Consider the following 27,557-nt stretch of genomic DNA (forward strand, 5'->3'; position numbering starts at 1 on the left):
ACAGTAAAGTTAAGTATTCTAAGCGATTCTAAATTGCTAACACCTAGTTGTTTTGTATCACAGAGCGATTTATTTAATATTAGTTTAATCTCTATTTTGTATGTCTCCCCCACAATAGAAATTCTTTAGGAGGAAAACCGCTCGTGACTTGCTGCCAGTGAAGCCTGTAGAGATAACCATAGAGCCATGGTGGGTGGTGCAGTCTGGGTACATCACCGAGGATGACATCAAGGTATGGACTACAATACTATGGCTGAAGGTTTAAATCAAGTTCTTTATGTATAAAATTGCATTAAAGTCAAAATGTTATTTAAAAAATGAGTGTGACCAGCTTTTCAGAACATTGGAAGAAACATAACGGTACACTCAAAGACCTGAGAAGGCCATTGCACTTAGTCTGGCTCTTTTTTTCCATGTGATGTTATAATATTTTACTCCCAATAAGTTACTCCCAAGCTTGAGGGCTCGTTCACAGTATATGTAGTTTCCACACTGGATAAACGCCAGTGACCACATCTACTTCTAGAAATGCAAAAGTGCTATGCTACTGTGCAGAGACAGTGGGGGTTATTTGCGAGAGGGCAAATCCACTTTGCACTACAAGTGCAAACTACAAGTGCAAAGTGCACTTTGCAAGTGGAAGTTTAGTCACTGTAAATTTGAGGGGTAGATCTGAAATGAGGGGAAGTTCTGCTGATTTTATCATCCAATCATGTGCAAGCTAAAATGCTGTTTTTTATTTTCCTTGCATGTCCCCCTCGGATCTACAGCGACACCACTTCCAAGTGCACTTTCAGTGCAATTTCAAGTGCACTTTCAGTGCAATTTCAAGTGCACTTTGCACATGAAGTTTGCACTTGTAGTGCAAAGTGGATTTGCCTTTCGTAAATAACCCCCATAGTGTAGTATTAGGCTACTGTGCAGACTTAGTGTAGTACTTTGCTACCTTGCAGACATAGGGGGTTATTTACGAAAGGCAAATCCACTTTGCACTACAAGTGCCAACTACAAGTGCAAAGTGCACTTGAAAGTGCACTTGGAAGTGCAGTCGCTCTAAATCTAAGGGGTAGATCTGAAATAAGTGGAAGCTCTGCTGATTTTATCATCCAATCATGTGCAAGCTAAAATGCTGTTTTTTTATTCTCCTTGCATGTCCCCCTCGGATCTACAGCGACTTTACTTCCAAGTGCACTTGCAGTGCAAAGTGGATTTTCCTTTAGTAAATAACCCCCATAGTGAAGTACTATGCTACTGTGCAGACATAGTATAGTACTGTGCAGAGACCTAGTGCAGTATTATGCTAATATGCAGAGATGTAGGGGTTGATTTACTAAAACTGGAGAGTGCAAAATCTGGTGCAGCTCTGGTAGCCAATCAGCTTGTTCAATTAAGCTTTGACAATAAAACTAGGAAGCTGATTGGTTTCTATGTATAGCTTCACCAGATTTTGCACTGTCCAGTTTTAGTAAATCAACCCAACAGTGTAGTACTATGCTACTGTGCAGAGACCGTATAAAATGATGCTACTGTGCAGACATAGTGCAGTATTATGGTACTGCGCAGACATAGTGCAGTATTATGGTATTGTGCAGAAACTGTGCAGAGACAGGGATGAAGCATCACTTTGTGCACTTAAAGTTAAAACAAACAAAAAAAAAATTAACAGGACGCTGCATCGCTGGAGCCGAGGTGATTATAGTTCCACATTAACCACTTGCCACAAAATCACGTACCTGTACATCGTTCTGCTTCAAGTGGTTGTACTTGCAACTGCAGGCATCACCCCGGTACCGTTTTTTTTTTTTTTAGAGCCAACGGTCGGCTTTCTTGTGATGACAACCAATGCGGCTAAGTAGCTGCTCGATTGTTATCACAAGCAGCGGGAGGGGACATCCCCCTCCTGCTGCCTTCCGCCACTAAGACCTAAACAAAGACGTCACTTTTGAGTTAAATAAAAAAATTCAGCATTCAAAACAGCCAAACTTACGGTTTTGAATGCTTTTAAGTGCAAATGAGGAAGTAAACAAAAAACATTTTTTTTAAGAGAAAATAAATAAAATAAGTAAGATTTTTTTTTTTTTAAAGTGCCCCATTCCTCTGTGCTCACACGCAGAAGCGATCACATACATAAGTCGCGGCTGCAAATGTAAACAGTGTTCAAACCACACATGTGAGGTATCGCCGCAATTGCTGGAGCACTAGATCTCCTCTGTAACTCTAAACAGGTAACCGTTAAAATGTTATAATACGTCGCCCATGGAGATTTTTAGGTACCGTAGTTTGTCGCCATTCCATGAGTGTGCGCAATTTTAAAGCATGACGTGTTGGGTATCTATTTACTCAGCATAACATCATCTTTCATATTATACAGAAAAATGGGCTAACTTTACTATTTTTTTTTTTATTTTTAAATTAATGAAAGTGTATTTTTTCCCCAAAAATTGTGTATGAAAGACCGCTGCGCAAACACAGTGTGACATACAATATTGCAACGGCCGCCATTTTATTCTATAGGGTCTCTGCTAAAAAAAAAAAAATATATATATATATATATATATATATATATATATATATATATATATATATATATATATATATATGTATATATATATATATATGTATATATATATATATATATATATATATATGTTGTTTGGGGGTTCTAAGTAATTTTCTAGCAAAAAATACAGATTTTAACTTGTTAGCAACAAGTGTCAGAAAAAGTGGTTAAAGTGATTGAAAAATGTTAACTTCATGTTCAGAGTGGGAGACACAAGGAGAGATAAGATAAAGAGAAAATAAATAAAATTGCGCTTCAGCTTTGAAATTGCCCTTTATAAACACAGTAAATTCTTCTTGCTTAAGAAATAATTGAGAATTATGGCTACTCCTATATTTCCTATTCCCCTTTATTGCAGATTTTACCCTAACTTATTTGCACTTTTTCTCTAGGTCTGTAGCACACCAGAGAAAAGAGCTATTGATAAGATCATTGACTCTGGGCCTCAGCTGGCTGGTTCTCTGGAGTATAACGTTGTTCATAGTAAGTATTGGCATCACAACTTCAACATCTTCTACAGTATCCTTCTTATCTGAAGGCTAATGATGGCCACATACATTACAGCCTGACTTGTTCAGTGATTAATAAAAAGCTTAAAGTGGTTCTAAAGCCTAAACATTTTTTACCCTAAAGCGGAATTCCACCCGTTTTTTAGTTCATTAAAAGTCAGCAGCTACAAAAAGCATAACTGCTGACTTTTAATAAACACACACTCACCTGTCCCACAATCCAGCAATGCAGTCACCCGGAGCCTCGCTCCTCTCCTCGGCACCGTCATAGCAACTGTGGGCACCCGGCCGTGACAACTTACGGCTTCACGGCCAGGTATGCACTGCGCGTGCGAGAGTCGCGCTGGCAGGGAGGGGCCACCTAGGGCAAGAGAAGTCGTCTAGGCGGCCAAAAAGAGGTAGAAGGAAGTGGGGCAGGAATTCCCACTAAAAATAAGGTATACACTCCCCCCCCCCCCAAAAAAAATGACATGCCAAATGTGACATGTCAGGGGGCGAGGAGTGCTTAAAGTGGAAGTTCCACTTTTGGGTGAAACTCCGCTTTAATGCATTCCTTGTATTAAGGTAAAAAAATGTTTAGGTTAACTGCTTCCGGACTGCCCACCGCAAATATACTGCTGCAGGGCAGCCCGGCTGCGCAAAACAACGTACCTGTACGTTGTTTGCTTCTTCCGGGTCTGGGGCGCGCATGCAGTGGGAGCCCAGCAGCGGGTTTGGCGGGCGCAATGTCCGCCAGGAACCCGGCGATCGCTAGCAAAGAGGCAAAAGGGCGATCTGCCTATGTAAACAAGCCGTTTTTGTCAGTGGGGAAGAGGGAGATCTTATGTTCCTGTTAAGATATCTGTCTTCCCCTAGTCGGACCATTCCCCACACAATTAAAAACCACTCCCTAGGCCAGTTATGGTGAACCTTGGCACCCCAGATGTTTTGAAACTACACTTTCCATGGTGCTCATGCACTCTGCAGTGTAGTTGAGCATCATGGGAAATGTTGTTCCAAAACATCTGGAGTGCCAAGGTTTGCCATCACTGCCCTAGGCACACATTTAACCCTTTGATCGCTCCTGATGTTAACCCCTTCCCTGCCAGTGTCATTTATACAGTGACAGTGCATTTTGTTAGCTCTGATCACTGTATTGGTCTCACTGGTCCCCAAAAAGTGTCACTTAGTGTCAAATTTGTCCAACGCAATGTCGCAGTCTCGCTAAAAACCGCAGATCGCTGCCAATACTAGTAAAAAATATTTTAAAAATGTAAAAAGTCCATAAATCTATACGTCCCCAACTATTTTGGCACCAGGGACCGGTTTCATGGCAGCCAATTTTCTGGAGGGGGGGGTTGTGAGGCGTGTGTGGTTGTGGTGAACGGGTTGGGGGATATTCATGGGGTCTGTCCTCAGGCCCCCTTCACACCACAACCCCCCCATTTATAGCACAGGTTCCCCCCTTTTATATCAGTGTCCACAATTCCCCTTCACATTACAGCCCCCCTTTACATTAAGGTAACAAGGACTGCTCTGTAAAGGGGGCACTGTGGTATAAAGGGGACTGCTCTGTAAAGGGGGCACTGTGGTATAAAGGGGACTGCGCTGGGAGAGGCACTCTAACTCCATTCCAGTCTGCAGCTCCTCCCGCCCCCTGCCCTGCTGATAGGATGACATCATCGGCCGGGTGGGTGGAGAAGCTGGGAGAGGGGACATTGGCATGGCCGCACAGCAGGAGGTGAGCAACAACTGCGGTCTGTGGTAGCCCTGTGCTAAATCTTGCTTTTCTTTGATTTGTAGTCTGTTCTTCCTCTCATTTGGTGTTAACAAACATCATTCCATGTCTTTTAGGCCTTTATAATAAAGGATTCATATATCTTGATGTACCAATCTCAGATGACAGTTGTATAGCGGGTAAGTACCCAATTAAATCAGGAATGTATTTCTATTCTTCCTCTACATGAATAATGTAATGCTCTTGCTGATATACAGTATAACCTTCTTCTTTGGTTGATAATAAAGTAAATGGTCAAATCATGCACATTAGGGAAGGGTTAGTGTAGATTGAGGTCAAGGCTCTGTGCAAGGCTGGTTGAGTTCCTCCACACCAAACTCATCAATCCATGTAACAGAAAAGATTTCGATAACCCAAGGCGCACAGATTTTGGGGAGATAGCCCAAGGTGCACAGATTTTGGGCGATAACCCAAGGCGCACAGATTTTGGGCAATAACCCAAGACACACAGATTTTGGGGCGATAACCCAAGGCGCACAGATATTGGGCGATAACCCAAGGCGCACAGATATTGGGCGATAACCCAAGGCGCACAGATATTGGGCGATAACCCAAGGCGCACAGATATTGGGCGATAACCCAAGGCGCACAGATTTTGGGCGATAACCCAAGGCGCACGGATTTTGGGCGATAACCCAAGGCGCACAGATTTTGGGCGATAACCCAAGGCGCACAGATTTTGGGCGATAACCCAAGGCGCACAGATTTTGGGCGATAACCCAAGGCGCACAGATTTTGGGCGATAACCCAAGGCGCACAGATTTTGGGCGATAACCCAAGGCGCACAGATATTGGGCGATAACCCAAGGCGCACAGATTTTGGGCGATAACCCAAGGCGCACAGATTTTGGGCGATAACCCAAGGCGCACAGATTTTGGGCGATAACCCAAGGCGCACAGATTTTGGGCGATAACCCAAGGCGCACAGATTTTGGCCGATAACCCAAGGCGCACAGATTTTGGGCGATAACCCAAGGCGCACAGATTTTGGGCGATAACCCAAGGCGCACAGATATTGGGCGATAACCCAAGGCGCACAGATTTTGGGCGATAACCCAAGGCGCACAGATATTGGGCGATAACCCAAGGCTCACAGATATTGGGCGATAACCCTAGGCGCACAGATTTTGAGGCGATAACTCTAGGCGCACAGATTTTGGGGCGATAACCCAAGGCGCACAGATTTTGGGGCGATAAGTCAAGGCGCACAGATTTTGGGGCAATAAGCCAAGGCGCACAGATTTTGGGGCGATAAGTCAAGGCGCACAGATTTTGGGCGATAACCCAAGGCGCAAAAATTTTGGGCAATAACCCAAAAAGGCGCCAGATTTCTCCACAGCTAACGGACACACGCTTATATACTGCTTACTGTTCATTTCATATTGTGTCCTAGTCCCATTATCTCCAAACTTCAGCCCTCCAGCTGTTGCGGAACTACACGTCCCACGAGGCAATGTAAAACTGACATTCACAGACATGACTAGGCATGGTGGGAATTGTAGTTCCTGAACAACTGGAGATCCATAGTTTGGAGACCCTTCTGCTCTAGACTGTAAGCTTCTATAGGTCTGGCCTCTGTGCTTTTGTATCTTGTTATTGCAGAATTATGTTTTTATTTTTTTAATTGCTGAACTCTTTGTCTTTGGAAAAATGTTGTTTGTCTGCATTACTCATTTACTTTCAACAGCTCCGTGGGAATTGATGGGGATGATAAAAGCAGGTCGATCAGCATTTTTGCCACCCACCTAAATCTTAGCATTGCAGCTGGAATTGGTGGTACACAATTTGACTCAGTTTTACAGACAGCACCAACTTTTGAGGTCAAAGTGACCTCACTGCAACTGTAAGCCAAATGCTTGGCTTGCAGCTGCTGTGTGGAATTGAAATACAAAATCCCCCTTGACATTAAACAAAAAAAAACAAAAAAAACAAAAAACAGGCTTTCAGTAGGTGGCAGGATTTCCTCCTGTATGCTTGCCAGCCACTGCTCCACCGCCCTCTAAAGAGCAATCCACCGCAGATCTATTTTTTGAACGTTATAGAGACTGCTGCCTATGATACTTTTAGAATGTTTTACCTGTTTGCTGACCGTCCTATAGCACTTTGATTTCTACAGGGCGGTCGCTGTGCGCCGGATCACTAAAGTGAGTGCCGCCTGCAGGAGGGGGCTGCTTATGCTGTGACAATATGGGCCAGGCACTCGATGTCCTCCACTACCCACCTATCATCGGTGAATACACAGAGAACTGAGATATGCCTATCTACAGTGCCTTGTGGAAAATATCAAGGGGTATGAATATTTTTTCATTTTGTCCTGTTATAACCAAAAACGTAAATGTATTTTATTGGAATTGTATATGATAGACCAACACAAAGTGGCACATAATTGTGAAGTGGAAGGAAAATGATAAATGGTTTTTAAAATATTTTACAAATAAATATCTGAAAAGTGTGGCGTGCATTTATATTCAGCCCCCTTTACTCTGATACCCCTAACTAAAATCTAGTGGAACAAATTGCCTTCAGAAGTCACATAATTAGTAAATAGTGTCCACCTGTGTGTAATTTAATCTCAGTATAAATCTGTTCTGTGAAGCCCTCAGAGGTTTGTTAGGGAACCTTAGTGAACAATGTTTATCAGCGCAGCCCCCCCCTCGGATGCCCGCACTAGACCACCAGGGAAGCAGCCAGGACCACCAGGGAAGCGGGCAACATGTGGATGGCCAGGTATGTACCCCATGGCCATCCACATGTGCAAATTATGCCCAAAATGTGCCAATCAGTGCCCACAAATATGCACTGACTGGCACCATTATAAATCAGTGATGCCCAGCAATGCCGCCCATCAATGTCATCCGTGCCACCAATCAGTGTCCATCTGTGCCACCTATCAGTGCCCATCAGTGCCCACCGATCGGTGCCCATCCGTGCCACCTGTCAGTGCCACCAATAAGTACCCATCAGTGCCGCCTATGAGTGCCCATCAGTGCCGCATACCAGTGCCACCTATCAGTGTCCACCTGTGCCGCCTATCAGTGTCCATCATCGGTGCCCATTAGTGCCGCCTTATCAGTGCCCGTCAGTGCAGCCATATGAGTGCCTGTCATTGAAGAAGAAAAAACTTACTTATTTACAAAAAATGTTAACAGAAACAAAGAAAAACTTGTTTTTTTTTTTTCAAAATTTTCGGTCTTTTTTTATTTGTTGCGCAAAAAATAAAAACCGCAGAGGTGATCAAATACCACCAAAAGAAAGCTCTATTTGTGGGTACAAAATGATAAAAAAAGTTGTTTGGGTACAGTGTTGTATGACCGCGCAATTGTCATTCAAATTGTGACAGCGCTAAAAGCTGAAAATTGGCCTGGGCAGGAAGGTGTCTAAGTGCCTGGTATTGAAGTGGTTAAAGCAGGGTTTAGGTTATAAAAAAAAATCCCAAGCTTTGAACATCTCACAAAGCACTGTTCAATCCATCATCTAAAAATGGAAAGAGTATGGCACAACTGCAAACCTACCAAGACATGACCGTCCACCTAAACTGACAGGCCGGGCTAGGAGAGCATTCATCAGAGAAGCAGCCAAGAGGCCCATGGTAACTCTGGAGGAGCTGCAGAGATCCACAGCTCAGGTGGGAGAATCTGTCCACAGGACAACTATTAGTCGTGCACTCCATATATCTGGCCTTTATGGAAGAGTGGCAAGAAGAAAGTCATTGGGGTTGATTTACTAAAGGCAAATCGACTGTGCACTTTGCAAAGTGCAGTTGCTCCAGAGCCTAGTAAATGAGCAAAAGCTCTGCTGACTTCCATCATCCAATCATGTGCAGACAAAAATGCTGTTTTTTTTTTTTTTTTTTAACTTTCCTTGCACATGATTGGGTATTCTTTGCAAACTGAAGCTTTACCTCATTTACTAAGCTTTGGAGCAACTGCTGCACAGTCTATTTGCCTTTAGTAAATCAACCCCATTGTTAAAAGAAAGCTATAAGAAGTCTCGTTTGCAGTTTGCGAGAAGTCGTGTGGGGGGGCACAGCAAACATGCAAAAATTTAACTTTTTGGCATAAAAGCAAAACATGGTGTGGTGGAAAACTAACACTGCACATCATTCTTAACACTCCATCCCCACTGTGAAACATGGTGGTGACAGCATCATGTTATGGGGATGCAGGTCAATCTTAGAAGAAAACCTGTTAGAGTCTGCAAAAGACTTGAGACTCGGGTGGAGGTTCACCTTCCAACAGGACAACGACCTTAAACATACAGCCAGAGCTACAATAGAATGGTTTAGATCAAAGCATATTCATGTGTTAGAATGGCCCAGTCAAAGTCCAGACCTAAATCTAATTGAGAATCTGTGGCAAGACTTGAAAATTGCTGTTTACAGACGCTCTCCATCCAATCGGACAGAGCTTGAGCTATTTTGCAAAAAAGAATGGGCAAATATTTCACTCTCTAGATGTGCAAAGCTGGTGGAGACATCCCCAAAAAGACATGCAGCTGTAATTGCAGAAAAAGGTGGTTCTACAAAGTATTGACTCAGGGGGGCTGAAAACAAATGTACCCCACACTTTTCACATATTTATTTGTAAAAAAAATTGAAAACCATTTATAATTTTCCTTCTACTTCACAATTATGTGCCACTTTCAATTATGTGCCACTTTGTGTTGGTCCATCACATAAAATCCCAATAAAATACATTTACGTTTTTGGTTGTAACATGATAAACCGTGGAACATTTCAAGGGGTAGGAATACTTTTTCAAGGCTCTGTTAACAAGGCATACCTCAGTTCTGACGGGGGAGGGGGGTGGATTCTGTGTTCCTGCAAAGAATAGATCTCTTCCCCTAGTGACTGCAGCACACAGTGTACACAAAAACAGTAGTTGGGTGCACAGTTAACCCCTCGGTCACCTTAGATGTTTAACTCCTTCCCAGCCAGTGTCATTTAGTACAGTGACAGTGCATATTTTAGCACTCATCACTGTATTAGTTTCACTGGTTCCTGCAAAGTGTCAAAAGTGTCAATTAGTGTCCAATTGTCTGCCGCAATACTGCAGTCCTGCTATAAGTCGTATGTTGGTGCCATTACTAGTGTAAAAAAATTATAAAAATTCCATAAATATATCCCATAGTTTGTAGACAATATCACGTTCGTATAAACCTATCAATATACGCTTATTGGGATTTTTTTCTACCAAAAGCATGCAGCAGAATTCATATTGTCCTAAATTTATGAAGAAATTCGATTTTTTTTTTTTTTTTTTTTTTATTGGATGTTTTATAGCAGAAAGTAAAAAATATTATTTTTATTTCAAAATTGAAAAGTGGGTGAAGTGGGGCAGCGGGATTTTCATGGTACCGTCTGACGACATTGGCAAATTACATGGTGTTAAAAACAAAAGGTTTTATTACAAACATTGTACATATTAAAACAATGCATAAATAAAAGATTATATGAAAATACAATACATGAAAAATAGAAAGTTGGAATCCCAGGCGGTTCCTACACAACCACCAGGGGAGCCGCCTCTGATTGAGAAGCTGCTCAAGAAGTAGTGTAGGTGTGGGTTGTCAGGCCATGAGTATACTGCATGTATTTTCATTGATGTAGTTCATTTAATAAAATTTTGTATATATTTTCCTTTTACATCTTTGTCTTGTATGATTTGCACCTTTAAAGTCCCACATCTCTTCTATGTTCTCTTTTCATTTAAATGGGATGTTGGTGCCATATTGTATGTAAATTTTGACACCGATCGCAGACCACACAATCTACCAGGCTCTCGACATGTTTCGTGGTTGCCTGCTTCTTCAGGAGATTAAGAAAGGAAAATACACTAAAGTACAAATTAAAGAGGATGCCCCACTTCACTCCAATTTTCTATTATGTTTTGGGATGAGGGTACCCGTATATATTATACTAAGCCTAATCTGTACTCGCTGAGCAGTCTTTTACATTTATTTCAAAATTGTTAGTCTTTTTTTTTTTTTTTTAAATAAACACCCGCAAAGGTGATCTTATACCACCAAAAGAATGCTCTATTTGTGGGAAAAAATTACATCATTTTTTTTTTTTTTGGGTACAGTGTCGCACGATTGTGCAACTGTCAGTTAAAGTAACGCAGTGCCGTATCGCAAAAAATGGCCTGGTCACAAAGGGGAGGGGGGAATCTTCTGGAGGTTAAGTGGTTAAAGTAGAACTATGCTTGCCTTCACTCCAGCACTGCGATGTCCCAGACCTCCCTGCCGGCTCTGCCCGCCGGTGTCGTTTTCCCAAAGTTGCATCGCAGCTGCGCTGTATTGATGTGAACGGGCACCATTGCAAGCAGTGTTAGATTGTTTCCATCAGTGTGAACCAGGCCTCAGGAACTTGGACACAGCTTGTGTGTTTTTTAGTTATTAATTTTTGTGAAATTAGATTAATTCTTTAAAGTGAAATGCCAAGTGTCTCCTTCAGAATAATAACTCCGAGATGATGATGTCTTTTCAGTGCCTCCCCTTGAAGGGTTTGTGATGAACCGGCTGCAAGGAGACTACTTTGAAACTCTTCTTTATAAGATATTTGTGTCTATTGATGAACATACTAATGTGGCAGAGGTAGGTTGACTCTCTTATTTTCATTTTTAAAATACATAGCACTAAACCCTAATTCCCTGTACACACGATAGGATTTTCCGACAACAAAATCCATGGGATTTTTTCCGAAGGATGTTGGCTCAAACTTGTCTTGCATTCACACAGTCACACAAAGTTGGGTGTAAATTCCAAACGTCCAGAACGCGGTGACGTACAACACGTACGACGAGCCGAGAAAAATGAAGCTCAATAGCCAGTGCGGCTCTTCTGCTTGATTCTGAGCATGCGTGGAACTTTGTGCGTCGAGATTGTGTACACACGATCGGAATTTCCGACAACGGATTTTGTTGTCGGAAAATTTGAGAACCAGATCTCAAATTTTGTGTGTCGGAAATTCCTATGGAAAATGTGTGATGGAGCCTACACACGGTCGGAATTTCCAACAACAAGGTCTTATCACACATTTTCCATCGGAAAATCCGACCGTGTGTACGGGGCATTAGTGTTTGTTTTTTTTGTTACCCTATTGCATTGCCAGCAAATGATTAAAACACACCCATTCTGTCCCCAAACGTCTACTGCCCCATGTCACCGCCGAAGGGTCCTTCGCAGTCTGCACCATTCTCTGAGCATCTGCTTTGTAAAGGAAACAGTGAGGGTAGGGGGAGGCTCCTGCAGCTGTCTGTGAGGAGGGAGAAGGGGCGTGGCTTTCCGGGTGCTGTATGTTTGAATAGATGCACACAGCCCTGCCTGGGAACAAGCATGCACGGGCGTCCCCTTAGCAACCAGCTAGCTAAAGGAGACACCCGCAAATGGGGGGGGGGGGGGCGCAGCTGTTTGGGAACCAGCCAGGATACAAAAGAAGGCAATTTTCAGCAAAGTAGACTATACACTCACTGGCCACTTTATTAGGGAAACGTGTTCAATTGCTTGGCAACACAAATTGCTAGTCGGCCAATCACATAGCAGCAACTCAATGCATTTAGGCATCTAGATGTGGTGAAGATGACTTGCTGAAGTTCAAACTGAGCATCAGAATGGGGAAGAAAGAGGATTTAAGTGACTTTGAACGTGGCATGGTTGTTAGTGCCAGACGGGCTGAGTATTTCAAAAACTGCTGATCTACTGGGATTTTCACACACAACCATCTCTCGGGTTTATAGAGAATGTTCCTGAAAAGAGAAAATATCCAGTGAGCGGCAGTTGTGTGGAGGAAAATGCCTTGTTGATGTCAGAGGAGAATGGGCAGACTGGTTTGAGATGATAGAAAAGCAACAGTAACTCAAATAACCACTCGTTACAACCAAGGTACGCAGAATACCATCTATGAACGCACAAGACATCGAACCTTGAAACAGATGGGCTACAGCAGCAGAAGACCACACCGGGTGCCACTCCTGTCAGCTAAGAACAGGAAACTGAGGCTGCAATTCACACAGGATCACCAAAAATGGACAATAGAGAATTGGAAAAACGTTGCTTGGTCTGATGAGTCTCAATTTCAGCTGCGACATTCAGATGGAGGATCAGAATTTGGCGTAAACAACATGAAAGCATGGATCCATCCTGCCGTGTACCAATAGTTCAGGCTGGTGGTGGTGGTGTAATTTTGTGGGGGATATTTTCTTGGCACACTTTGGACCCCTTAGTACCAATTGAGCAACGCGCTGACGTCACCGTTGTACCCGTGTCCCGGAAGGTCGGGTTTTATGTATGTGTGCCGGCCTACGCATACAAATTAAGTCCCTTTTTTTTTTTTTTTTTTTTTTTTTACCACGATCTTGTAAGTGCAATCTTTATTCGAGTATATTAAAGTTTTGAAGATTTTACTCTATGTGGAGTCTTTTCTATTTTGGTGCACTCCTGTGATCATCCTATGGGGAGTATTGATGTCCCAATTTAGAAGACTGACTGGAGTTAAAGGCCCTGGCTGGGTATTGAGCCACAGGCATTTACGGCCTTTTATAATGAGGGGTCCATTTAATCTGGTAAGCCCTTCAGCTTCTGGTGGTGGTGTTAATTCACAGGATCACTCTTCAAGGTGTTGGATGGTGGTGAAGACTTTTTAGGATCACTGGATTATTTCACTACAAAAATATTTCATTAATGGACTTTTGCTATATGCTCGTTTTTGTTTAGTTCATTAGCGCAACTTTACCAATTGAGCATCGTTTTAACACCACGGCCTACCTGAGTATTGTTGCTGACCATGTCCATCCCCTTATGACTACAGTGTACACATCTTCTGATGGCTCCTTCCAGCAGGATAATGCACCATGTCACAAAGCTCCAATCATCTCACCACTGGACAATGAGGTCACTGTACTCCAATGGCCTTCACAGTCACCAGATCGGGAGATTCGCATCATGGATGTGCAACCGACAAATCTGCAGCAACTGCGTGATGCCATCATGTCACTATGGAGCAAAATCTGAGGAATGTTTCCAACACCTTGTTGAATCTATGCCACGAAGAATTGGGCCCCTTTCACACTTGTGCAACTTCACCATGATTTCGCTGCCGTGATTTTACCGCGATTTTGTACGGCTTTGCCGCGATTTGGGATCAGTTCTACTTTGTACGACTTTACAGGGTTGGGGTTTACAAAAGCTGCTTGTGCTTACAAAGTCATACTGAAATCGTGTCTATATTATTCAGGTATGATTTGCATGCTACTTGAGGGTTTAACATTGAGGTCTATGGACATCAACTCGCATGGAAGTTGGACCAAAGTAGTGCAGGGACTACTTTGAAGTCGGCACAACTTAAAGTCGTGCCAATATGAATGGTAGTCATTTAAAATCATGGAGAATGACTTGTCATGCGATTTTGCAGTACAAAATCATGGGACAAGTCGTATAAGTGTGAAAGGGGCCTTAAGGCAATTTTGAGAGCAAAAGGGGGTCCAACCTGGTACTAGCAAGGTGTACCTAATAAGTAGTGGTAAGTGTGTGTGTTTTGTGTAAGTCTGGACTTCCTTTCAGTTTTGAAAACAAATTAGGTTTTAGTTTAGCCATATTTTTTTTTTTTTTCATACATTGGATGACGTATGGGAGGAAAAGAACATCCCCAGCTGGGAGGATTTAGCCTCTCTGTCCCAGTAACTAAAACAATCCTACATTTACAATTGTCACTGGAACAGACAATACATATTTGGGAACTGTTTAACCTGACAAAGGATTTGTGTTTCTGACCATCTAGACCTGAGACTTGCACAGCTCTGCCACACAGCACAGCTCAGTCTGGGCAGGAGACCTGTTTTTTCTCTGCTGCGGTTAAGTATTACTTACAGGTCTTGTCCCTCCCCCAGTCTGTTACCATGAAAGGAGAAACAGCAGACTGATGAGTTCATCTCTTTGTCACTTTTCCCTTTCCTCCAATCTGCATGTCTCTTGTTAGTATGTGAACCTTGCTGCACAACCATTTAACTACCTGTGCTGCTACTCCCTCCCCTAATCTGAGCTGTGCTGTATAGGAATTGCAATAGGCTGATACCAAATCAACTTCAAGTATTCTTGAAAAACGGAGCTGCATTAATATGTGTCTTTTATATTTGCCTGAATTTCAGCTTTAAAGTGGTTGTTACCACAATCATGAATGTCACTGCCAGCCCCTCTATTATAACTAGCTATAACACACATGGCTAGTGTTTTATGAAAACAAAGCTTGTAAATACCTTTTTAGAGTTATATGGAACAGGGAAAGGGGAGCACTCACAACACCACATCTGTCAATTAGGGAGGAGAAAAAAAAGGGTACTCAAAGAGTAGTCTAGGATCAGACTTTAAAGGCATGGAAACCGTGGAGAAGTAGAAAACATAATTGATATTTACCGAAAAAAGGAGGTTACATAGTGTCTAAAAAAAATTCACAAGCTTTAAAAATCATGTAAGATGATATAGTTTGTACAGTGAGCCCTTGTGTGTCTACGCGTTTCGCAGTGAGGCTTCTTCAAGACACGATCAAGGTTTCACAAAAAAGGCACAGAGACAAAAAAGAGAAGAACGAATCTCACTATCTTCTTATCCAGTTGAGCCTCATGTACAAACATCCAAAGCGTTTTCTGTAATATTCAATGTATGGATCATTCTCAAAAAAGTTACAAAAAATTCCCAGAGTGGCCACTCAATCTTAGCCAGGAATCGAATATCATTGGAACAGGGGCAAAAGGTATCTTACACAGAAAAGGATCATATCCAAGGGTCCAAACTCCCACAGAGGAAGACACAGCCGGAACTATACAAACATACTTGGGAATTATCCCCTGTCCCAACTGTGCATCAAGCCTGCAGAGGGGTAGTAGATGCCTGGATGTGGTAGCGGATAACCTCTGGGAGACAGCCTGGTACTGTACACGTGTAATCTTTTATTTCTACTAATCGCAGGGGGGGGGGCGGAGCTGACAGAGAGGGAGGGGGTGAGGGGGATAGAGGATGGCTGCGGATGACAGAGGGATGCAAACTGACCATGGTAGTCAGGGCTCAGTAGCCCTGATTATCGTGGTCAGCACAGAGAGGGGGACACAGGAAGTGGCAGGTTTTTTACAGTTTAGACTGGGGCAGGTTAGACAGCACAAGCACTGTGCTGTTTAATTTGCTATAAGGGACCAGGATCTTTTTTTTGGGGGTTACAAAATAATATGCAGCCTTCTGTATTCAGCACATTTTTTAATTGCACATTCTGCTTTGTTTTCTAGCTTGCAAATGTCCTGGAGATTGACCTGTCTCTTGTAAAGGTAATTATTTTATTTAACAAAAAAAGGACCCCCACTAACTTTGCCTGTTGTCTTCATCCAAACACAGTTTGTAGAAAGAACTCATAAGATTCCTAAGCATGCTAGCAAAACATTTTTGTAACCGTTGGGGCTTTTTCTCCAGGTGGTTCTTGTATTAAATGTGTCCTGTTAGCGGGGTGCTGGATTATTTTGGTTAATTGGCTCACTAACAGTTTTCAGAAAGAAGTATGTGTTCTAACAGACTTGATAAAAAGTGACATAGCATATACCCTCTAGACCAGCCATTCTTAAATAGCTCGAATAGAGTTCTATGGAACCCTAATGTTCCTCCAGAGATTGCTAGGGGCTCCTTGAGCTGTGGCTGATTGACCTCTCATAATTCTTGTAATGATTGACCTGCATAATTCTGGGTCCAAAGCTACTTGGCAGAGCCATCAGCATGACACCAATAATCTTTTTTTTTTTTAGCTGTCTGTAAGGGTGGTATTCTGACAACAATTGCATGGGGGGCATTTCCCCCTCCCCCTATTTTCAGACCACCCATTGACTTCATTAGTGATTCTTGTCTGTTCTCCTCCTTCGGAGTCACCCAAAACGGGATTGCTTTTAATAATCTGATTCTCCTATCACTAGATGATTAAAAATGTGCTTGTTTAAAGGGGTCCTGTTAAAGTTATGTAAACCCTGACCATGAACTTATTCTCTTTTTCTCTGATAAATATATAAGTGAAAGTGTTTTGGTATAGGTATGACGAAGGTCATGTGTCTAAAAGTTGAAGTTGAACCAGAAACGACTATTTCAGTGAGATAATGATTCAAGGCACGCTAGAAAATTCTCTGAGGAATGTTTCAAAAAGTAGAAATGGAGGGTTGTAGACTGCCCCAGTCAAAGCCCTGATTGACTTCCAATGATATTTTGTAGTGAGATTTAAAAAATGGAAGTTCACACAAGGAGATTCTGATGTAATTTTGCATGGAGAATGGTCAACATTTTCAGATGTCACTTCAATGCCCAAAAATTGCAGTCCTGCTGCATTTTTTCCAGTGTATTATAATGCTTGCTGAAGGAAGTGGAAGTAAAATGAGCCACAACATTAGTGTAAGTGGCTGCATTCAAAAATTCAAAATGCCCAGCATTGGTGTCAGTGGTGGCAATAATAACCCTCAGAATTAGTGTCAGTGGCCCCAAAAATAACCCCCAGCATTGGTGTCAGTGGACACAATAATAATCCAACAGCCTTGGTCTCCAGAGGACACAATATTAACCCCCAGCATTGGTGTCAGTGGACACAGTAATAACCCCCAGCATTAGTCTTAGTAAACGCAATATTAACCCCCAAGATTGATGTTAATGGACAGATTAAAAACCGGATGCAAACAAAATAACCCCCAGAGTTGGTGTCAGTGGACACAACAAGAACCCCTAGCATTGGTGTCAGTGGATACAAAAATAACCCCCAAAATTTGGTATCTGTGCACACAGTAGAAATAACCCCCAGCATTGGTGTCAGTAAACAAAATAACCCCCAGCATTGGTGTCAGTAAACAAAATAACCCCCAGCATTGGTGTCAGTAAACAAAATAATAACCCCCAGCATTGGTGTCAGTACACCCAGTAATAACCCCTAGTATTGGTGTCAGTACACCCAGTAATAACCCCTAGTATTGGTGTCAGTACACGCAGTAATAACCCCCAGCATTGGTGTCAGTACACCCAGTAATAACCCCCAGCATTGGTGTCAGTACACGCAGTAATAACCCCCAGCATTGTTGTCAGTACACCCAGTAATAACCCCCAGCATTGGTGTCAGTACACGCAGTAATAACCCCCAGCATTGGTGTCAGTACACGCAGTAATAACCCCCAGCATTGTTGTCAGTACACCCAGTAATAACCCCCAGCATTGGTGTCAGTACACGCAGTAATAACCCCCAGCATTGGTGTCAGTACACGCAGTAATAACCCCCAGCATTGGTGTCAGTACACGTAGTAATAACCCACAGCATTGGTGTCAGTACACGCAGTAATAACCCCCAGCATTGGTGTCAGTGCATGCAGTAATAACCCCCAGCATTGCTGTTACTGGGCACATTAATAACCCTCATTATTGGTTTCAGTGGATGCAAACAAAACAACCCCCCAGCATTGGTGTCAGTGGATGCAATAATAACCCCTCAGCATTGGTGTCAGTTTACAACCACTTTAATATGGCTTTTGCCTGGCACTCCCATCCTGGTAGACTCATAAAAGCTGTGCTAGCTGCAAGGTAGATGAGGCTTGTGCTGTATCATACACAGTAGGGTTCCTGCCCTGAACTAGTGCCACTTCCAGAGCAAGAAGGCAGCCTGATATCTGTTCTGATAAGACCTCTTTACAACTGTCCGAATTCTCCAGAGTAAAACGTATACTGTTAATTTTTTGTTTCTAGAATGCCGTCTCCATGTATTGCCGGTTGGGGTTCGCCCTTAAAAAGGGGCAAGTGATAAATCCGGATCAGCTGCACCCATCCTGGAGGAATGTCCCATCTGTAAATAGACTGAAGTAACTATTGTCATATTTATCTTACACTGCATATGAACTGTCTCCCTCTCTTTGTTTCTATACATTTCATTTCTGAAGGGACATCCGTAGAACAAAAATGAAAATGTATAAAAATTAAAGTGTGAATAGTACAGTACAGAGGACACTGTTACAACCTGCTGTTGTTCAGCCAAGCCACCCATCACAGTCTTGGGACCAATTGTAAGACAGGAAATACAGAAAGGAGGTGGGGCTGAGACAGGACTGGGGGAGGTGGTTGATATTTGCAGGTTTCAGTGCCCAAATGTTGCCATCTCTGGTGTGCTCAGTAGGATATCTGACCCGCAGGCACCTAGGCGAGATATCTGACCCGCAGGCACCTAGGCATGATATCTGACCTGCAGGCACCTAGGCATGATATCTGACCTGCAGGCACCTAGGCATGATATCTGACCTGCAGGCACCTAGGCATGATATCTGACCTGCAGACACCTGGCATGATATCTGACCTGCAGACACCTAGGCATGATATCTGACCCGCAGGCACCTAGGCATGATATCTGAACCGCAGGCACCTAGGCATGATATCTAACCTGCAGGCACCTAGGCATGATATGTGACCCACAGACACCTAGGCATGATATCTCACCTGCATTTTTATTATTTAGTATTTGATCCCCTCTGCGGTTTTTGGGTTTTTTTTGCGCTATAAACAAAAAATGACCGACCATTTTGAAAAAAAAAAAATTTTACTTTCTGCTATAAAACATATCCAATAATTAAAAAAAAAAAATCGAATTTCTTCATTAACTTAGGCCAATATGTATTCTGCTACATATTTTTGGTTAAAAAAAGATGCCAATAAGCGTATATTGATTAGGTTCCGCAAAAGTTATCGCGTCTACAAACTATGGGATAGATTTATGGACTTTTCAGTTTTTTTACTAGTAATGGCAGCGATCAGCTGTCTTTAGCGCGACTGGGATATTGCAGCGGAAAAATCATACACTAATGCCGCATACACACGAGCGGACTTTTCGACCAGACTGGTCCGACGGACAATCTGATCGTGTGTGGGCTTCATCGGACCTTCAGCGGACTTTTCCAGTCGAAAATCTGACGGACTTTAGATTTGAATCATGCTTCAAATCTTTCCGACGGACTCGAGGCCGGTCGAAAAATCCGCTCGTCTGTATGCTAGTCCAACGGACGAAAACCCACGCTAGGGCAGCTATTGGCTACTGGCTATCAACTTCCTTATTTTAGTCCGGTCGTACGTCATCACGTACGAATCCGTCGGACTTTGGTGTGATCGTGTGTAGGCAAGTCCGTTTGTTCAAAAGTCCGTCGGAAAGTCTGTCTGTGTGTATGTGGCATTAGTGAAACTTTTTAGGGACCAGTGACACCAATACAGTGATCACTGCTAAAAAAAAATGCACTGTACTCATGACACTGGCAAGGAAGGGGTTAACATCAGGGGCAATCAAAGGGTTAAGTGTGTCCCTGGGGGGGGGTGTTTTGACTGAGGAAAGACAGATCCGTGTTCCTGCTTAGTAGAAACACAAGATCTCCCTCTTCCCCTCTCACAGAGCGGCAGTCTGCCTTGTTTACACAGGCAGACCGTCGTTCTGCCTCTCCTGAGAACGATCGGTGCGTCCGCCGGACACGCTGATTGGCTCCCGCTGTGATCGCCTCTATGGCCTTGGAGGACCGGAGCGATGTCATGACGTCACTTCCGGTTGAGGCTGAAACTAAATCAATTTTATTTTGTATTTTTTTGCTTTTAAAGGTAAGGGAGAGATTTTATTTACACGTGCGGACAGGGTAGTAAAAAATATCCGCAGTTTTACAGTTTCTGACCACCCTGTCACAAATTAACATGGCCACTGGTCATGTTAATACACACAAAATATATACGACGGCTCGTGTTTGGTGGTGGTATTACCTGCCAAACGCAACCCATCCAAAAGAATGGGTCCACCCACAGCTCCAGTTTTGGCAGCTTTAGCAGAAATTGACTGAAATTTAAGCTGTGTTTTGCCAGCTTGAGTATCCGGATGCAAATTTAGTTTGAGTACCACATTGCGTGACCGCGCAATTGTCAGTTAAAACGACACAGTACCAAATAGTAAAAAGTGCTCTGGTCAGGAAGGGGGTAAAATGAAAAAATGTGCTCAAACAAATCTTATTGCAAATGCCTGTGGTGCCTAAAAATATTTTTGGAAATCCTATATCTTTTTTTAAACCAGCTCCTGGATCATAGCTACATACTAGACACAGGGCCTCAACGTAGGCCTGATTTTGAGCAAAGTTCTACCTATTTACTAAACTAAATCTCTCCCCAGCTATTCCAGAAGTTCAGTGCCAGAAGCTCAATTGGCAGTGGAGACTCTAAAATTGGGCATAGACGGGTCGAATCTCGGCCGATTCAGCAGGGACTGTACGAGATTCAGTCTATCAATAGACCAACTTTTGTCGAGCGGGAGCGGTCACACATGGATTGAAATTCGGCTGGACCCTGCTGAACCAGCCGCATTATGATCATCTATGGCCAGGTTTACATTGTATTGGTAAATGGTAAGGCTCTGGGAGAGGTGATGCCTGCCACCAAGTTTATGTATCACTATGGATACTTGCAGGCAATGTGCTGGTACTAGAGAAGTGTCATTTGCTTGAACACCCTTAATAGATCAGACAGGTTCACTTGAAATCAAGACATTGGTAGAATTGCTTTGGGCTGCTCTAGAATGCAAGTCTGATCTTATTTTGCACATGTTATTAAACTGACACCGTGGGGTTGATTCACTAAAGGCAAATAGACTGTGCACTTTGCAAGTGCGGTTGCTCCAGAGCTTAGTAAAGAAGGGAAAGCTCTGCTGATGTTTATCATCCAATCATGTGCAAGAAAACATTCATTTTTTTGGGGTGTTTCTTTTTTAATTTCCTTGCACATGATTGGGTATTTGCAAAGTGAACTTCATCTCATTTACTAAGATCTGGAGCAACTACTGTACTTGCAGAGTGCATAGTCTATTTGCTTTTAGTAAATCCACCACCGACTCTGTTCACTGAGATCAGAACTACAGAGTGTGCACTTTATAATTCACAGAAGCACTTTAGACCCTCAGAAGATGCTTTTGTCCTGGGAGAGTACAGAGAACAAAAGTCCCGTACAAGATCTGGCATCTTCAGCCACTGATACAGATACCACCAGCCAGGAAGACCAAGGTAAGAAGGCCTATTGTTTATTATAGCCTATGAATGAGAAAAGGGCCTAAGATACCATATACAAACACATCTGAGATGCAGAAATGTGTCCCCGAGAACAACCAATCGTTTTCTTCCATCATTTTTTTCTGGAAAAACAGATGGCTTTCTTAAGCCTGGTACACACTACAAGTTTTTTTTTTTTTGCTAAAACAAAACTGTCAGTTCCGTTCAGAGCTGCTGTACTAACCATCCAAAGTTAGTACAGCGATCTCCCTCACTGAGCTGTTGTGTTCTGACAAGGGGATGCCCCCCGCCAAAACACTCTGTTTAGCATTTTCTGCCATTGGCTGAGAGCGCTGATCGGGGTCGGTCGGCTGCTGGTATGCTCATCCGACATACACATGGGCTGAATGTTTTCTAATCTAGATTCCATTTTCAGGTCCTGACCATTTACTTTTCTCCTCTGCTGTTAAACTAATAAGGCTTGGACAAAACTTTTTGGGTAGCGCAGGAGTAGCAGCTCATTGATGAGGTCATCTCTGTGCCCTCTCTTCCAATCAGCAAGGTAATTTGTTAGATTTACCCCACTGTTCAATGCAGTACAGCCTTATATTAGTTTACAGTGACACCTCTCCCTCTCCTACTTAGATCCTGATTTACTGGATATTACAGAAAGCTAGTGCAAGACAAAAATTTGCTTCTGTTTAACCACTTCAGCCCCAGAAGATTTGGCTGCTGAATGACCGGGCCATTTTTTGTGATTCGGCACTGCGTCGCTTTAACTGACAATTGCGCGGTCATGTGACGTTGCACCCAAACAAAATTGATGTCCTTTTTCTCCCACAAATAGAGCTTTCTTTTGGTGGTATTTGATCGCCTCTGCGTTTTTTTAAATTTTTTGCGCTATAAACAAAAAAAGAGCGAACAGTTTGAAAAAAAAGCAATATTTTGTACTTTTTGCTATAATAAATATCCCAATTTTTTTTTTTTTTTTTTTTAAAAAGAATTTTTTTTTCTCAGTTTAGGCCCATATGTATTCTTCTACATATTTTTGATAAAAAAAAAAAAAAAAATCGCAATAAGCGTATATTGATTGGTTTGCGCAAAAGTTATAGCGTCTACAAAATAGGGGATAGATTTATAGCATTTTTATTATTTATTTATTATTTATTTTTACTAGTAATGGCAGCGATCTGTGATTTTTATCGGGACTGCAACATTATGGCGAACACGTCAGACACTTTTGACATTTTTGGGACCATTGGCATTTATACAGTGATCAGTGCTATAAAAATGCACTGATTACTGTAAAAATGTCACTGGCAGGGAAGGGGTTAACACTAGGGGGCGATCAAGGGGTTAACTGTGTTCCCTGTTTGTGTTTCTAACTGTAGAGGGAGGGGACTGACCTAGAGGAAGTGACGGATGGTGGTTCCTAGCTATTAGCCCTCTCGTGCCTGCGATCGCTCGTGGCCAGGGGTCATTGCAACCATCGGCCACGAGCATCGGCGCCCCCCGCTGTGCAGCGGGCTCATGCGTATGCTATCCCCGAACCCACGAGCCGCCATATAGCTACGACGGCTCGCGGGGTCGTGCCGACCTACCGCCCTAAAATGACGGCGGCTGGTCGGCAAGCGGTTAAAACTGAATGTTAAAGTGGTTGTAAAGGCTGAAGATTTTTTACCATCATGCATTCGTGCTGCTCCCCCCCACAGCCCCCCTAATACATACTTGAGCCCAATCTCGATCCAGCGATGTGCATAGGATCCTCAGCTGTCCCAGGTCTCTCTCTCCTTATTGGTTTTGGCTCCCACTGCTGTCAATCACAGCCAGTAAGGAAAAAGTGGGGCCGAGACGTGGCTCTATGTGTCTTTTGGACAGGTAGAGCGGGGCTCGGGATCAAGCTTGCACCAGTGCCCTCATAGCAAGCGGCTTGCTATTGGGGGCACTGGTTAAGGGGGAGGAGCCAGGAGCGGTGGTGGGGGGCCCGAGAAGAGGAGGATTGGGGCTGCTGTGTGCAAAAACATTACACAGAGCAGGTAAGTATGACATGTTTGTTATTTAAAAAAAAAAAGATGAACCTTTAAAGGATATCTAAAGATTTGTTTTTTTAAAAAAAAAACAAACATGTCATACTTGCCTCCTCTGTGCAGGTTTTGCACATCCGATCCTCCTCTTCTGGAGTCCCTCAGCGGTGCTCCTGGCTCCTCCTCTTCTCGAGTGCTCCGTTGGAGAGCTGCTCTCCCTGGGGGCACTCGTGTGGGCGTGCTCCAGAGTCCTGCTGCTGCATCTATTGACACAGACAGCAGAACTCGCCCCCTGGCTCCCACATCATTGGATTTGATTGACAGCAGCGGGAGCCAATGGCTGCACTGCCATCAATCTTATCCAATCAGGACCCGAGACACCGGCTGGATCTGGTGTGCTCGTCCCCGTCGCTGGAAAGACCGGGCTCAGGTAAGTAAAAGGGGGGCTCTGGGGTGGCTGCAGGGGTTTACAACCCCTTTAATATCCCTTTAATATAAAACAAAGTTTTTTCACCTTCTTAGTTCTCTTCTGTGGACTACAGATTGCCCTGCCCCCCCCCCCCTGTGTTTTATGCAGAGGAGAGGCTGAAGGTGTTCTGTAGTTCTAACATTCTCTGTGCTATGGTGACAATGCTTTTCCACCATAAACCTAATACAGTGGAACCTTGGTTTACGAGTAACGCGGTTAATGAGCATTTTGAAAGACAAGCAACTTTTTTTTTTTTAAATTCTGACTGTTTGCGAGTGTTGTCTTGAAAAACGAGCAGGGTTCAAGCTAATGGGGTGTGCAGTACCGCATTTGGCCAGAGGTGGGGGGGTGCCGGGGGGCATTCGAAACGGTTTGGAGCTATTCAGAAATACTCGGAAGCACTCAGAAATATTCTGTTCCCGAGTGTTTCCGAGGCTTTCCGAGTTCAGCCAAGCTGTCACTGAGTATATCCGAGGCTCTCCGGCACCCCCCCACACACCTCTGGCCACATGCGGTATTGCATGTAATAGAAATGAATGCAGAACTAATTATCTTTGTTTCCATTGACTTCTATGGGGATAATCGCTCTGATATGTGAGTGCTTTGGATTACAAGCATTCTCCTGGAATGGATTATACTCGTAATCCAAGGTTCCACTGCACAGTCAGTGTTTTCACTCTAGCAAGGTCAGCCGGTAAACTTATAGGAATAAAAGCCTGAAAAAATTCAGTATATTAAATTTGTGTTTTTGTTGGGTTCAAATGCACTTTAAATATTCTTTTTGAGTTTTTATACCGTTCTTTGTTGTGACAGCAGACACGTGCAGTGTGAGCAGCCTGAACCTAACCAGCGGACACACCAAACGTATCGCCTTCCTATTCGATTCAACTCTCACTGCCTTCCTGATGATGGGAAATCTGTCACCAGTAAGACATTTATTGCCTTTTACATGTGTCATCTGTCTTCTCTCTAGGCTGCAATTTCATTACAGAGACATCGGAGATAAACATCTCTTATTTATCATCAGTGATTTATTCTGTCAACACTGTTTTATCTCACAAAAGTTTTGTTTTCTTAAATTTCATAGTTCTTATTGGAAATCAATTGTTTTGTTTTTCTGTCTCACTCACACATTGCAAGATGTTGGTGACCAGAAATCCCCTCACTACAGCAACACAAACCGAAGTTGTTTAACCCTTTTACTGCCACCACCGTATGCCTTGTGGCTGTGGTAGTGGGGGGTTTGTACAGAGTGTACACTCCACAAACCGAACGTTGTATTTCCAATGAATGCAGTCTGATGGCTGTACAGCCACTGGTTCGCTTTGTATAACCCCCCCCCAGCCATACCTCCTGGACTTCCCTGTCCCACCTGCATTCCTGGGATCTACGTGGCGGGTGTCTCTGACGGGAGGGGAGGAAGACCAAGAAGCATCCATTCGCTGATCTCCCTTAACTTAAAGCGGAGTTCCACCCAAAAGTGGAACTTCTGCTCACTTGTTTCCTCCCCTCCTCCGGTGCCGCAATTGGCACCTTCCTGGGGGGGGGGGTGTGGTTTGATTGACAGGATATCTGACAGGTATCTTGTTTCCACTTCCGGGAGCCTCAGCCATAAATAATGATGTCACGGCTCAGCTCCCTCCTCTTCCCCCCTGTCGCCGGGCCAGTAGAAAAGAGGAGCAGAGCTTCGGGCATGCGCAGTAGGGTTCCCGGCGTCAAGCCGTAAGGCTACACTCCTAGGTTCCCTTACCCGCAATGGTGGTGGTAGCACCCAACAGCAATGTGCGGTGCCGACATCGCTGGACTCCAGGACAGGTAAGTGTCAAATTATTAAAAGCCAGCAGCTGCACTATGTGTAGCTGCTGGTTTTTAATTTTTGCAGCGGTGGGCGGACCTCTGCTTTACATGAACGTAGAAGCGACGTTTGCATCGCTTGTGGTTTCTGGTGTCACTTTGCCTGACCATTGCGGCTAGGGAAGAAACTAATGGAGCACAATCTGTGTTCCATTAGCTTCATTTGAGGGCAGGTGATACATCATCTGTCTAAGAGACCCCAGATTTCTCATTAAACAGTACCTGTCCTAAACATACACTATATAGTCACAAGTATTATGACACCTGCCTATACACACACATGAACTTTAATGGCATCCCAGTCTTAGTCCGTAGGGTTCAATATTGAGTTGGCCCACCCTTTCCAGCTCTAACAGCTTCAACTCTTCTGGGAAGGCTGTCCACAAGGTTTAGGAGTGTGTCTATGGGAATGTTTGACCATTCTGCCAGAAGCGCATTTCTGAGGTCAGGCACTGATGTTGGACGAGAAGGCCTGTCTCCCAGTCTCCGCTCTAATTCATCCCAAAGGTGCTCTATCGGGTTGAGGTCAGGACACTGTGCAGGCCAGTCAAGTTCCTCCACCCCAAACTTGCTCATCCATGTCTTTATGGACCTTGCTTTGTGCACTGGTCCAAATCATTTGGTGGAAGGGGGATTATGGTGTGGGGTAGTTTTTCAGGGGTTGGGTTTGGCCCCTTAGTTACAGTGAAGGGAACTCTTAAGGCGCCAGCATACAAAGACATTTTGGACAATTTCACGCTCCCAACATTGTGGGAAGAGTTTGGGGATGGCCCCTTCCTGTTCTAACATGACGGCACACCAGTGCACAAAGCACTGCCACTCCTGCCCCCTCCACAGCCCAGCGCTCCAGTGAACGCTGGAGAGCCAGAGCAGAGGGCAGTGACTGACATCCACCTAGGTGAGTTGTTTTTTTTACATCCTGATCGTCTCGTTTAGGAAAGTGGTGCTGTACTTTATTCCATTACCATTTTGGACCGTTAATATACCATAACTTTGTGGCCTCTTTGTTTTTAAATCCCTACCTCTTAAAACTTAAAAGTTGAAAACAAGTTCTATAACTATGACTTGTCAGCTTTGTTTAGCTTTGAGGAACAATAATACACTGGCAGTAAAAAATGACTTGTTCTGTTACCTGTAGCAACATCCTAGCAGATAGAGAATGGAATAATTAGCTGTACCCAGCGTGTCATTGTTACTCATTTATTTCTGTGTACTAGAACCTGAAGAGCCATGCGGTGACCATGTTTGAAGTGGGCAAACTATCAGACGAGTCTTTGGACAGTTTCTTAGTAGAACTTGAAAAGGTAAGAAATGGACAGTGC

At 43.5% G+C, this 27,557-nt stretch overlaps 1 protein-coding gene across 2 annotated transcripts in view; it reads left to right on the forward strand.

The window, feature by feature from the left end:
• The window catches only part of FAM91A1 (family with sequence similarity 91 member A1), a 108,103-nt gene that overhangs the window by 50,305 nt on the left and 30,241 nt on the right, over positions 1-27,557 (forward strand). Inside the window, exons 6-14 of one of the 2 annotated variants that reach the window (XM_073632220.1) lie at positions 119-232; positions 2,953-3,043; positions 4,903-4,965; positions 11,334-11,440; positions 16,117-16,155; positions 18,584-18,696; positions 21,785-21,903; positions 25,195-25,307; positions 27,453-27,539. In XM_073632220.1, coding sequence (XP_073488321.1) covers positions 119-232; positions 2,953-3,043; positions 4,903-4,965; positions 11,334-11,440; positions 16,117-16,155; positions 18,584-18,696; positions 21,785-21,903; positions 25,195-25,307; positions 27,453-27,539 — 846 coding nt within the window. The remainder of the gene's footprint in view (positions 1-118; positions 233-2,952; positions 3,044-4,902; positions 4,966-11,333; positions 11,441-16,116; positions 16,156-18,583; positions 18,697-21,784; positions 21,904-25,194; positions 25,308-27,452; positions 27,540-27,557) is intronic. The other variant, XM_073632221.1, reaches the window with a different exon arrangement.

Source organism: Aquarana catesbeiana, linkage group LG05, assembly GCF_042186555.1.
Source record: "Aquarana catesbeiana isolate 2022-GZ linkage group LG05, ASM4218655v1, whole genome shotgun sequence".
In the NCBI taxonomy this organism is placed as follows: Eukaryota; Metazoa; Chordata; class Amphibia; order Anura; family Ranidae; genus Aquarana; species Aquarana catesbeiana.